Genomic DNA, 14,306 nt, shown 5'->3' on the forward strand with positions numbered 1-14,306 from the left:
AGCATGATGCTGAACTAATACCTAATCAGAATGCCCAAAGCAGAGGTTAGAGCAAGTACTGCCTAGCTGGGCTCCCTCTTTTAAACCCACTCCAGGTGTCACCTGGGTGTGGCTGGTTAAATTTAACAATTCCCTGCTGGATTGGTTATCTGAGTAGTGGGGGTTTCCACTGTGCCTACCCCAAGTCATGGGACCGCAGCCGGCTCCCTGCAGGGAAAGGCTCCGGGAAGCCTGGCTAAAGATGAAATACAGTGACCGCCAATTTGTTAAGCCATAAGCCACAAGCTATCTTACTTAAGCCCAAGCCCCCGATTTAACCCACGAGTGTTTTTGGGCAGAAGTGGCTGTCCAGCTAATTGGTACTTTTGGCTCCACATGAACAACCACTAGCAGAGGAAGTCCTGCAAAGTCTTTAGCCAGCAGTCTGCACAACTTCTGTGATTGCCAGCGGGTGAACGGGTGCCCTAATAAGGCCAGATAACAGTAACTCTCTTTGGTTATATATTACATAATCTAGGGGCACCTACTGAACCCATCTGGGGACATTAAAGAATATCAGAACACCGCACTTTTAAATGACATGTAACATATAATACACCTCCCTACAGATGGAGTTATGAATAGAATTAAGAAAACATGTGGAGAAGACATAATAAAATGAAGAAATTCTGAACAATCAGCAATCATTTATTCAAAGAAAAAAAGGATTTATAAGGAAGAACTAGGAGTATAGTATTTGTAGTGGAGGTCATATCTTCACAGCAGGAGTGGATGGACTTTGTGGACTTTTGAATTTAAGTATTAAAAATATACTGTATATGTCATTTCTAAAAGGTTGCCTCCTGTAGACTGCTTCACTTATTCTGCTCATTGAAGATCAGTAATTATCCCCTAATTCCCCTAAGAGTTTGCCACTCTTTTGGGAGAGGAGGGCAGTATTATTAATCTGAGTATATGTATGTATACTTATATATAAGAAAATTCCCACAAATACACTTTATATAAGAGAAATGATGACTGTGTAAGGAAAGCAGATGGCAGCTTTGAAATGGTGACATGTGTGGAGAGATATTTGGCTGAACCGGGAACGATCACACAACCTGGGATATGGATGGTATACAGTATATACAGGGAATAATGCAAATTAATAATGACATTGCCTGACCAATGTGCCATACCGATGGTCCAGTAAAAAACACACTTTCCTACCATCACTGTGTATCGTGATAAATGACTCCCACGCGATGTATAGCGCACCGATTGCGCTCGCCCGCGCAGTGAGAATCATTTCTGACGCTAAACCACAACATTGTCTCCTCCATGATTCTCTATTTCAAACTCATGATCCCGCTCTGATCTCCTCCGCTGGGAGAGAGAACTCGAATAAACCCGCGCTGAGATCACTCGGCCCCTCGGCTGCCATTGGCTGAGGTGAGCGATCTGCGCGCAGATTGGACGATCAGGCGGGCATGTAAGTACCGCCCGGGGAGCAGAGGGCGCATTACAGCACTGTACAGCGGGCAACGATGGAGTCTCCGCCGAAGAGGATGTGCTACAGCCCGGTTTTTGACGACAGTTTTGAGAAGAGATCGAAGAAGCTGTCTATTGAGGGAAATATCGGTGAGCGTGATAGCTTTATGTATAGAGCGTAATATCACGTGTTGTCTCTGCAGGATGGAATGGAACGTTCAGGATTCTAATTAGAATGTTGGGGCTGATGCTACATTATGTGCAGCGATCCTGTGATTGTGACTTACTCTATTTACCATAGCTGCCATGTGTATGCTAAAATATATATATATATATATATATATTTATTGCGCCCCGTTGTACTTGTGTTCTATATTAGATGATGCTACTAGATTAGTGACCTTTATTTGTAATAACTACATAAGCGCTAAATGAGATGCTCTATAGAGAACCTGCTGCAACATATTCAGCGATCCCTCTCGTGTGTATATGTCTTTTTTTAAGTGCATTGTAGTTGTTGTTACAATTTGACATGTTGATTTCAGGCGCAAAAAAGTCCCGCTACTTTTCCTTTAATTTGATAGGAGCTTTTAGGATGGCGTAACCTGGTGGGCGTATGTCACTGCTAATATGCATAACGGACGGCGCCACCTGGTGGTTTATTTTTATATGGCAGCCTATATTCTTTGATGCTTCTAACTTGTCCAAATAAAATTTGCAGCACAAATGTACAGTTCGTTAATAGTTTAGCCTGTCTAACAATTATTTAACACTTAAATTAAAACCTGTGTCTTGCTGTCGTATAACTATATATTTCCCATTTTTGCGATTGTTATTTCTTTAAATAATTCTCTCGACATTTTTAGAGTAAAGCAACAATGCAACTTCACTAGTGATTCATGTTTGGGGGCATATTTATTAACAAGGCTTTGCCCCATTATTTAACATTTGTCATTGTAACAATGACAGATGATATTTGTATCTGCTTTTGGTATGCTGTTATTAAAAAAATAATTCTGGGACAGAGTATCTGATAGGAGGCTGTCCTGGTGATTATTTAACTCACATGGTCTGTCTCTTCTCTCTGGTCACTATGACAACAGTGAGCCGAGGGGAGCAGGTAATCTGCAGGGAGGGATCTAAATCTACCAAAGTGCTCTCCCTACAATGATTTTTGTAACTTGTTGAATCCCATAAAATAGCAGTCCCCATAGGAACATATCAGGACTGCATTTGTGTATGATAATAGTGGGACTGCAGCAGATGTCTCTATTGGCTGTAGTCCTATAGTTATAAACAGCTTCCATATGTAAAAAAAAAAAAAGTTTCCCCCTGAAAAATGTCATTTTCAGGGGTACATGAGGCTAAAGGGACCTTTAACTAAATAGATTAAGGAATGCATTTATTAATCAAAAAAAAATCCTTTAATGCATGTTCTAACATTTGTTTTTATACAGCTGCTGGGAAATCCACATTTGTTCGACTTTTGGAAAAGGCCAGTAACGAGTGGGAGGTCGTTCCTGAACCAATTGCCAAATGGTGTAATATTCAGACTTCTGAAGATGAACATGAGGTAAATATTTTGTCTTGTTGTAAAATCTGTATTGTGCAAGATCTGTTTGATCGTATAAATGTGATGAGCTAAACTGCCAACATATTTATATTTTATTTTGTTTTCTGTCTCCCCGTAGGAACTATCCACATCACAGAAGAGTGGGGGAAACCTGCTTCAAATGCTGTATGACAACCCTAAGAGATGGGCGTACACGTTCCAGACTTACGCCTGCTTGAGCCGTGTAAAAGCCCAACTGAAGTCAGTCTCTCCTAAACTAAGAGAAGCTGAACACCCCGTACAGTTTTTTGAGCGATCCGTGTACAGCGATAGGTAGAGACTCCTAAATATACTTATGTCTGACACAATCCAGCCAAGGGTCTTTCCCAACGTAAAGCTGACTTTATATTTGCCTGTCCTAGGTACGTGTTTGCCTCAAGCTTGTTTGAATCTGAGAGCATCAATGAGACTGAGTGGGCGATTTATCAGGACTGGCACACCTGGCTCCTGCACCAGTTTGAGACTGATATAGAGCTGGATGGGATTATTTATCTCCGGGCAACACCAGAGGTAAGGATTGGCCGCTATTGTCTACAACCGAAAACTACATCTCAGGTTAAATCTATATGATCAAACTAAAGTTCCAGGTTAAGGAGATCAGTCAGCAGTTTCTTGTCACTGTATTGGTTCATTATAAAATACCAGGGTGACTTGGACAAGAGGGCACTTACTCCAGTTATTTACTCAGGCTGGTTCCCATCAGCCCTCACAGCACAAACGATGAGGTGCAGAGGAAGTAGGTTTAGGAGCGTATACCGGTATGAAGTAGCGGAGGTTAATACCTGTATACCATATTTCAGTAGATAAAAATGTTTCACCTTAGTAAATCTAGCCCTAAGTCAGGAACCATTTCTGCTTTGAGTCTAAGCTGCGGGTTTGAAAAAGTGGGGATGTTGCCTATAGCAACCAATCAGATTCTAGCTTTTATTTTGTACATTTTACAAAATGACAGCTAGCATCTGATTGGTTGCTATAGGCAACATCCCCACTTTTTCAAACCCGCAGCTTAGTAAAGCTAGCCCTTTAATTCTCAGTTGACAGCCTGATGAAAGGACTAACTGTTCCATCTCTGTGTTTATGCAGAAGTGTATGGGGAGGTTACATACCCGCGGCAGAGAAGAAGAACAAGGAATTGAGCTGGAGTACTTGGAGAGTTTGCATTTCAAACATGAGCAATGGCTGTATGACCGAACAATGAAGTAAGTTGTGTTTGCGCTAGTAAGGGGTGTTTATCCCTAATACAAGGCACATTAGGTTTTTGGCTTAGCTGCAGTCGCTGTTTATATAGTACCACCAATGCCGCAGCGCTGTACAGAGAATATTTGTCCTACACGTCAGTCCCTGCCCCATTGGAGGTTGCAGTCTAAATTCCCTAACACACAGGCTGGGGTCAATTGTGTCAGCTGCTAATTATTTTACTGGAAGTGTGGGAGGAAAACACGGGAGAACATACAAACTCCACACAAGGTCATGGTCAGGAATCAAACTTGTGGCAGAGCTGTGAGGCAGAAGTGCTGACCACTGAGCCGCCGTGCTGCCCAACAGACATCTGTAGAACCCACTAGGTGCAGATTTGTCCTGGCTCCTAGGTTTGTTGGGCTGGCCTGATTGAATTTTACTTTTAGATGCTTTTTATGCCAAATCCAGAGTATGGGGGGAGTGCATTGTTAGGCTCTTTATTGGAATTTACAAAACACTTAATGTGCTAAAGTGTTTCCTGAACATTTGATGGAAATCGCTGAGGCACTAGGTCTTAGGAGGCAGCTATTTTAGGAGACAAAACTAATATTTTTGACTGTACTGTTCTGTGTAAGGTGAATGTTGCCTTTTTAAACACTTCATCTATTTTGTTTGTTCCCCCCCTCCAAACAGACTGGATTTTGAATCACTCCGACAAACCCCAATTCTCGTTTTGGATGTAAATGAAGACTTCAAAAATGACAAAATCAAACAGGAAGCTTTGATTGACAAAGTAAGAGCTGCTGGTTATTGTCTGTGCCAGGCTGTATTGAGGAATGTGTGCGAAAGATCAAAGATTGGTACAATCCACAGACATCACTGATACTATTACAGCTGGGGGCAGGGATACATTATTACTGTACATCTAATCTGAGCTAGGAGTCAGCCCTGCATACAGTGTAAATGATTGAATCACATGGGTATTTAGGAACTGAATCATGGTGCATGAGGGGATCCCAGGCAGATGTGACCTTTACTGAAGATTCTCAGTGCTCCTGTCCTACATTTAATGGGTAAAGTTATCCTTAATGTAGACAACTTCTGATGTCTGTGCTGTAGTGCCTCCAGGAACAATGATGGGGGCACACCCAGACAGTCCTTATTCCTCTGTCACTGAGTCTTCCCGTTCCTCTCTCTTAGGCTGGATACATGAAGCTGCAATAAACTGCACCAGTCTGACAAGATGTACTAATGTCGTGCTCATAATACTGGTGACACCTGTCACTCTGCTTTATACATGTGGTTATATCACTGTTTGTCCTCTGTACCACAATAATATGTTCTAAGAGGAGGTGTCTGGTACTTGGAAATAGATTAGGATTTGCTGGATTGTTTTATTTAATCTCCCAGCAATACCTGATTTTAATATTCAAGGGATACTAGCAATTAACCTAACTTCATGGTGGACATTTGGTAATGTTGGTTTTTTTTTTTTGTAAGAAAAGACCAAGGGCTAGATTTACTAAGCTGCGGGTTTGAAAAAGTGGGGATGTTGCCCATAGCAACCAATCAGATTCTAGCTGTCATTTTGTAGAAAGCACTAAATAAATGAAAGCTAGAATCTGATTGGTTGCTATAGGCAACATCCCCACTTTTTCAAACCCGCAGCTTAGTAAATCTAGCCCCAAGTGTCTGGTGCACAAACAAATTTTCTTTTCTAATGGATCTGAATGATTTAGCAACACAACTCTTATTTAGAATTACTTAAAATATATCACTCTAAATAGAAATTAAGTTTCGGCAACTTGTTTAAATGTGTAGTGTAAAGAGCTAAAATCATACGCTGGGAGTTGTCTTGATATTGTTACATTAGTCTATATATGTTCTCAAAATATGGGATTCATCGTTATTAAAGTGATTGTAACTGTAGCATAATTATTCCTATTAGTTTAATAGCTCTTTAATCTGTAATTACTACTAGTTTCCAATTTCAAGAGCAAATCTTGTACTGCTAATAAGGACCCGAGTTACCTGATATTTAGATCACTGTTGTAAGTTTAGGTCGTCTCCTTGCAAGTATCTTGTATAATATTCAGAGTTGCTCCAGACTGCTATAGCCTTTTGCCTTGATAAAGCACTTAACAGTGACATGCGAGCCAGCGTTAACATATAAAGGTTAGGACATAAAAGACTCCCAGTGAAAAGTGAATTAAGGAACACTAATGACAGATGTAGAATTACAATGCTGCATATGTCTGCAATGGATAGTTAGTCCACAGCTATCTGGAGCAACTATAGAAGATACTTGCAAGTTTAGGGTGTCTCCGTGCAACTGTGATCTAATAATCGGGTAACTCACGGTGCCAAATTCCTTAATATTAAAAGTACTATATTTGCTCTTAACTAATGAGTAATTACCCAATGTCATTTAACTATTGGTATAATCATGCTGCTCTTGTACATCGCTTTAATAACTATTAACCACATAATGTTAAACTAGTATTAATAGAGTATTATAAGATATGGGGGGGGGGGGGGAGGAACTGCACACTGGGAGTTGTCTTGAACTCCCTACAGTCCACAGTGTAAATAGAAATGAAGTTTCAGTGCATGGTTAGATTTGGATAAGATTTAATTCTAAATAAAGTTGTGTTTTTAAATCCTCCAGCTCTACACTATATTTTTTGGGGAAACTTATTTGTTAGCATGACAAAATGCTAAGGGGGTATATTTACTAAACTGCGAGTTTGAAAAAGTGGTTGTTAGAATCTGATTAGAGATGCTGTCTATGTCTGTAGAATGTACTAAAGAAATGATAACTAGAATCTGGTTGCTATAGGCAACATCTCCACTTTTTCAAACCGGCAGTTTTAGTAAATATACCCCCTAGTCTTCACTTAAATTTATGCTGGTTAAGTGATAACACCTTCCCTGTTACTACATACTAACTTGTGTATAGTAAATTAAAACAATATCCGCCAATAAAATTGAGGCCTGGGAGATAAACACTTTAATCTGTGACTGTTATCTAGTGCTGTGGTACTACCTTCTGTCTAATGTTTGCTAAGCAGTTAGGACCGGCTTCGACTGCACAATCTAATGCTTGACAGATTGTTTGCTACCATCCTATCCGCCTTAGTATAGAATGTAAATCCCAGGGGGTTCAACATTTTCTAGAAGGTTGAATGTAGCTTCAGGATCACACTGGTGATTACTAGAATTCTATGCTCTGAATGGCCTGTGACTAAATCCAGTGGCCTCCAATTTCTAGAACTACTGCAATTATAAAAACATCTTGTGGGTTCACTGCCTTAATCTTCACCAATGAGCACAGCTCTGACAAACCACCTGCAAGTGTGCGTCCTATACAGTTTCCAGTTCATACTTGTGTTATAGGCTGCTGGAGAGGAGGGTTCCATCATGCTGACTGAAATAAAAGCCAGCTCCTGATTGGATGAGTGGCGGAACCCTCTGCTCCGTAGATGCCCGCCCCTTCAGTTAGTGCATCGTACCTCTCCTCCTAAGCTAAAGTATTTCCCATTCTAAGTGAGCTTGGGTAACCCTTATATTGCACAATACATGGGTGCCCTAGAACCATGCTTGCAGATGACAAATAGCGAGTGATATATCGCTATAAGCGTTTAAGATTTGCTCATATCTCCATGTAGAGGGATGAAATACTAAGCACTATTTTAACACTTTTCTCTTTTGCATTAGGTCAAGGACTTTCTCATGTCGCTGTAGCCCCTGGTCTACCTGGAACGATTTTTACTACTTTGACGACCTGTGCCTTGCTGGGACACAAACTACAAACCTACGCCATCAAAACGTCAAATAATGATTGTTTTAATGGTGTCGTGCTCCTCAAGTGTGTGTATATAAACCAGTATATCCCCAGTGCTGCATTCTACTAATGGTGCTCTTGGTGCTCCTTTTTGATTTGTTGTATTGATTTTTATTTATAATGCCTCTTGCATGCTTTTATCTTTGTATATATTTGAGCTTATGTATTTTTACACAGGTGTCATGTGCACCATAAAATGAAAGTATATTGTATTTTTATAACCTGTTTTTTTTATTGTCCAGAATACATCAATAAGGCTTATTTTGTATAACGTTTACATATTGAGTGGTACAGTATGCAATTCACAGCAGGGATCTGCAATAAAGCGGTCCTCATCACACAATACAACTGTGTGGTTTAATGTATTGTATCCATGCTTCTCTGCATAATACTATTCTATGTAATACTTGTCTATCTTCTAAGAAGGTGGGAACACGCCACTGCTTACTGTTATGTGAAATAAAATGTCATTCTGCAAGAATTTTATGCATCTTCATCTAAAGCAATGAGCAATCTGTTACTCATTAAGAGCCCAGTCCTGAAGACTTGCAGATCACCAAATTGTAGGCTATTCTACCATGGCTATACTATAGGGATTTGGTTGTGGCCCTTATTTACCAGGGTAATATTCAATGTGGTGCATATATGGACACCTAGGCAAGTATATTTAAGTCATTAACATTACAAATTCTCATAAAAGGCTATACTTTAATAATTACTGCATAATCTAACAATCCATAAACAGAGATATACAATGTTGCAAGTTCCTTAGACTGACCTTCCAGAAGCATTTTGCTGCTCCTTATGCTAGATATCCCACTGCCACACAGACAGCGACTAAACCCAATGGCACCCTGCTTGTGGTGGGCACACATGTTATTGGGGTTGGAGTACACTTTCCTCCTGACTCTGTAGGACCCACACTGTGGATTTCAAGAACTATTACATAATATTGAATGACATCCTAATCCCCTTATCCTAAGTATCAAAATGTTTCATTTAGAAAACTTTGTTTAAGAAGTACTGCAGCTGAACTTTTCTTACGGGAACTTTAAAATAAAAACAAAAAAAAGCCATGTAGGTGTTCTATAACTAAAGTCAAGGTGTTCCAAATATGAGTTAGGAAATCTGGTTTTCCCATCGGTAATCCTATAGGTTGTGTTTTAATCTTTATGACAAACAACGGATTCATGTGCCAAACCTGTGATTGGCTGATAGTGGTCAGTCAGAGCATTATTGCAAATTGGAAGTATTAATATCCCCTTATCAAGATAGACTAAACAACTAATTGTGTGGCTGTTAAACTTTATTTGTTTAAGAAATAGTGAGTTAAAAAAAACAAACATCCAATTAATTGATGGGAAAGCCAATGTCCTGTTGTAATGGTCTTCCTTGATATAACTGGAGAAGTAATGACCTTTATAAAGTAAGAATGTGCCTGAAACTGAACAACACTAATTGTTTAGAAAAGCACATTAAATTGGGTTTATGATATCAGAAGTACAAGGAACCTGTATGAGTCTTGGAGAAAATAGGCCAGAAAATATGTGCAAACATCATAAAGCTATCACAAGTACCATATGAAGTGCATTTCTGCACTGTTACATGTCCGAAGAAGTAGTAATAGTACGGCCTCATCTAGAATACTGTGTCCAGTTCTGGAGGCCATATCTCCAGAAAGATATAAATACATTAGAGACTACAAAGAAGGACAACTAAAATAGTGCATGGCCTACAGCACAAAACTTACCCGGAAAGACTAAAAGATCTTAGTATGTATAGTTTGGAGCAGAGAATGGACAGTGGGGACATGAAAGAAACTTTCAAATATATGAAGGGTTATAACAAGATGCAGGAGGGAAACATTCATCAAAGGAAGAGAAGTATTAGGACATGCACTGACACTGGGGGAAGTAGGTTCAGAGGAAAAATTCCTTCACAGAAAGAGTAGTGGATAAGTGGAATAGCCTCCCATCAGAGGTGGTAGAGGATAATACAGTAGAGCAGTTTAAACATGCTTGGGATAGACATAATGATAACCTCAAACCCTATTTTAGCCTTCTCTCTTTGTAAGGATATCATAGGTTAAAATATGGGCAGACTCGATGGGCCAAGCGGTTCTTATCTGCTGCCAAATCCTATGTTTATGCTAGAACAACACACGGGAAACACCAGCGCTCATGCAGCCTAATTGGTATAAGGGAAACTTTTAGTGGTATAAAAGTTGTGATTGGGCAGTTTGTCATCAGCTGACTGATTACTATATAGTGTGTTTAGGGTGATTTATAAAGCTGCATACATAGATCCATGACACAAGTAATGTTTTGAGGGCATGTGCATATAATGGGTCTGTACATAAAGCACGTGGCTAGTGTAACACGATGGCAATAACTGGGGGCCCAATGTTTACTACTCCTCATGGGAGAATAGTGGTGTTTCTGGCTAAACGTGAGCTAGGAGAGGTAGCACTGTGCCGCACGGTGCACCATGTGCAAACACAAGGTTACGACTTAAATGGCCTTCACAGGGTGGAAAATGTGTTTTAATTAAAGAACCCTTCCTAAAAAATGACCGTGAGATGTTGGTAATTTGGCATTGGCTTGTACTCTCCATGGGACACCCCTTGTACTATCCCTTTGTAGAGGAAAGCATTCTGGGCAGCTATTCTACCAATGCAATAAATCAATAAAACATATAAATTGGAAACATGAAAACAAAAGCAGCCCGATGGTCCTGCACTAGAATGATTTATTTAGCACACAAATGAGATTCAGAAGACCAGTATTTTAGCAGGAAAGGGGGAAAAGTTTAAATTTAGGGGGTGCTCCAAAACAGACGGGAGGGTGAAGTTACTTTTTATTATTTCTTGGAGCATTCTGGGACCAGGAGCCAACAAAGGGGCCCATGAAGAGTTGGATATACATTTTGTATTTTTGTTTTGCATAAAATATACGGTACATTTTCATACTGTGCCTGCACACACATCAAAGTTCATGATTATATCTGCATGTAGACTCTTGCATTTTACATTTACTACACTTATGCTTGAAGAGGCAGAACGGTGTAAGGAAGAGGCATGCAAGCATATGGCAAATCTAAAGGTATGTTCACGTAATGGCAGCACAGTCAATATCTGAGGGTACCCAGTACCTCTGTGAGTTCGGAATCACTTAGACAAAACAAGTTTATACATAAATCAACACACAGGAGTGATAATGGCAGCTAGCATAAGCCAGGGGGATCACTGCACAGAGAACTTACCACCCCTACCATAAGGCTGGTTATAATCATTATTTCCAATGGAGTATTGCCCAAGTCACTGGGCCACAATATTCAGTCTTCATTCAGCCGGCAGGAATCAAGTCCAATGTCATCCTGCTTTTTTCAGATCCATAAAATAACAGACATTTCCACGATTAGACCAGCAGGCATGATCCTAGATCGGTCTCATAGGAGTCACACTGTACTGAAGAAAGAGAGAGAGAGAGAGCTGCAGCTATTCTATTCTTTATATAGACCTAAAACCAGTATCCACCCCTACCAAAAATGAATGCAATACAACTCCTTAATCCATGCAATTACTCCCATTACTGGTGCAGAAACCCTGATCTTGCCCAGAGTGCTTCATGCCTACCATAGAGGGATGTGTAACAGTCCTTGTAAGGCCTTTTTAAGACCAATTAAAAATCTGCTTTCACGATCTTGCATTTCTCTTATGGCCTGCTGTATTCTTGTGACTTGAAAAACATGGATTATCTTGTTACAAATGCACCTGTCATGGGGTGGGATATATTAGGCAGCACGTGAACAGTCAGTTCTTGAATTTCATGTGTTGGAAGCAGGAAAAATGGGCAAGCGTAAGGATCTGAGCGACTTTGACAAAGGTCAAATTGTCATGGCTAGAGGACTGGGTCAGAGCATCTCCAAAACAACAGGTCTTGTGGGGCGTTCCCGATATGCAGTGGTTGGCACCTACCAAAAATGGTTCAAGGAAGGACAACTGGTGAACCAGCAACAGGGTCATGGGCGCTCAAGGCTCATTGATGTGCATTGGGGATGAAGACTAGCCCATCTGGTCTAATCCCACAGAAGAGCTACTGTAGCACACATTGCTGAAAAAGTTAATGCTGGCTATGATATAAAGATGTCAGAACACACAGTGCATTGCAGCTTGCTGTGTATGGGGCTGCATAGCCGCAGACCAATCAGAGTGCGCATGCTGACCCCTGTCCACCGCTGAAAGCGCCTATAAAGGGCACGTGAGCTCCAGAACTGGACCATGGAACAATGGAAGGTGGCCTGGTCTGATGAATCACGTTTTCTTTTACATCAGGTGAACGGCCAGGTGCATGTTCATCATTTTTCCTGGGGAAGAGATGGTACCAGGATGCATTATGGGAAGAAAACAAGCTGGTAGAGGCAGTGTGATTCTCTGGACAATGTTCTGCTGGGAAACCTTGGGTCCTGGCATTCATGTGGATGTTCCATGGACACGTACCACCTACCTAGACATTGTTGCAGACTAAGTTCACCCCTTCATGACATTGGTATTCCCTGATGGTAGTGGCCTCTTTCAGCAGGATAATACATCCTGCCACACTGCAAACATTGTTCAGGAATGGTTTGAGGAACATGACAAAGAGTTCAAGGGGTTGACTTGGGCTCCATATTCCTCAGATCTCAATCCGATCGAGCATCTGTGGAGTGTGCTGGAAAAATATGCTCAAGCTGTGGAGGCCCCACCTCACAACTTACAGGACTTAAAGGATCTGCTGCATGGCTTGATGAATCAATATTAGGCAGATGGTTTTAATGTTGTGGCTGATACACCAATACAAACATACATATACTCACACTTTTTCTACTATTGGTTAGTACCCCCTTTTGGCCCAAGAACAGACTGAATTCCTTATGACTGGAAATATTAATTAAAGATTCTGGTCCATATTACTATGATAGCACCTTGCAGATATTTCAGCTCCACATTTGCTCCCGTTCCACCACAACCAGAGAACAGGGCGATTGAAAGGTAAGTGAAGGGGGGATTTGATTTTTTTAGTTGCTGTACTTCAAGGGTCACTGAGCGAGTACGTTTAAAAAAAAAGAGATTATATATAATGTAGATAGGGGCCCCGGTGCACTGCTTTGCCCAGGGGCCCGTAATGCTGTTAAGATGGCCCTGCTTACATGCACCAGCTTTGAGCACCTATGTAACGTGACCTAAACACCAGATCAGCTCTCAGAGGCCTCCCACACTTGCCTACTATTTTATTACTGCACACTAATTTAACTATAATGTCCGTAGAAAACTGTACAATCTATGTTCAATGAGATTACTTTCAATTTATAACACAATAGCCCCATCTAGTGGCTGAAAATCAGAACTTTATACACAGAATACAACAGCTTCTACACTTTTCCAAATCACTATCTTTTTTTGCTATATTTTTCAATTTCAGTTTGCAATTTCTCACGTTTAAACGGCACTATTCAGTGTGCCTTCCTGTGAATCTACTACACACCCCAGAAGCCACCAACTCTCTTCTCCCTTGGAACAGATCTTGCCGTACAATACCTTTGATGTCTCTCCATAATGAGTAATCTTCACACAAATGGAGCAGGATGCCATTGTTTCATCTTTTCAGAAAATACACCCAGCTCAGCATACTACTGTCTATTTTGCTGAACTCTACTATCTAATCTCTCAATTACTCCAAGATGTCTCATGAGAAGAAACTGTCTCTGCCACAGATTTTGCATTTTTAATAAAAGAAGAAAAGAAAACTATGTATTTATGTGCTCATTATCTTACTGCAGTGATTGAGATAAAGGTTATTATAATTTAACTGTCTCTGCTTGAGAAAGGGAAACTACTTTAGTTCACTTATATAAACATCTATAGGCAAATTACACACACTTGTTACCGGACTGTGGCTTGACACACTTATCTCTCACATCTGACGCATTCCCAGCACACAGATTCTCATACTTATGGTCTGAGGTTTCTCTTTAGCTTATTCTCATTTTGTATCAATCGCTATCATCTTAGTCTGTCACAATACTCTCATTTCATATACTTTATTGCTCATTGTTCCTGTTCCTTGCCACTCCTATGTCCTCCCCCTTACCTATTGTTCTCCTTCACTCAACTGTTTCAACACTCTTGCTTCCTGTCCCTTATCTTTTCTTTGCTGCTAATCA

General features: G+C 40.5%; 1 protein-coding gene across 1 annotated transcript; it reads left to right on the forward strand.

The window, feature by feature from the left end:
- The first annotated feature begins 1,485 nt into the window (after positions 1-1,485).
- On the forward strand, positions 1,486-8,586 carry LOC142159964 (deoxycytidine kinase 2). Its single transcript, XM_075214875.1, has 7 exons — positions 1,486-1,620; positions 2,928-3,043; positions 3,162-3,355; positions 3,445-3,592; positions 4,166-4,281; positions 4,955-5,054; positions 7,979-8,586. Exons 1-7 carry the CDS (start codon positions 1,527-1,529, stop codon positions 8,003-8,005), a joined length of 795 nt encoding a protein of 264 aa, XP_075070976.1. The 5' UTR covers positions 1,486-1,526; the 3' UTR covers positions 8,006-8,586.
- Positions 8,587-14,306: the final 5,720 nt, after the last annotated feature.

This window comes from Mixophyes fleayi, chromosome 6, assembly GCF_038048845.1.
Source record: "Mixophyes fleayi isolate aMixFle1 chromosome 6, aMixFle1.hap1, whole genome shotgun sequence".
Taxonomy (NCBI): Eukaryota; Metazoa; Chordata; class Amphibia; order Anura; family Limnodynastidae; genus Mixophyes; species Mixophyes fleayi.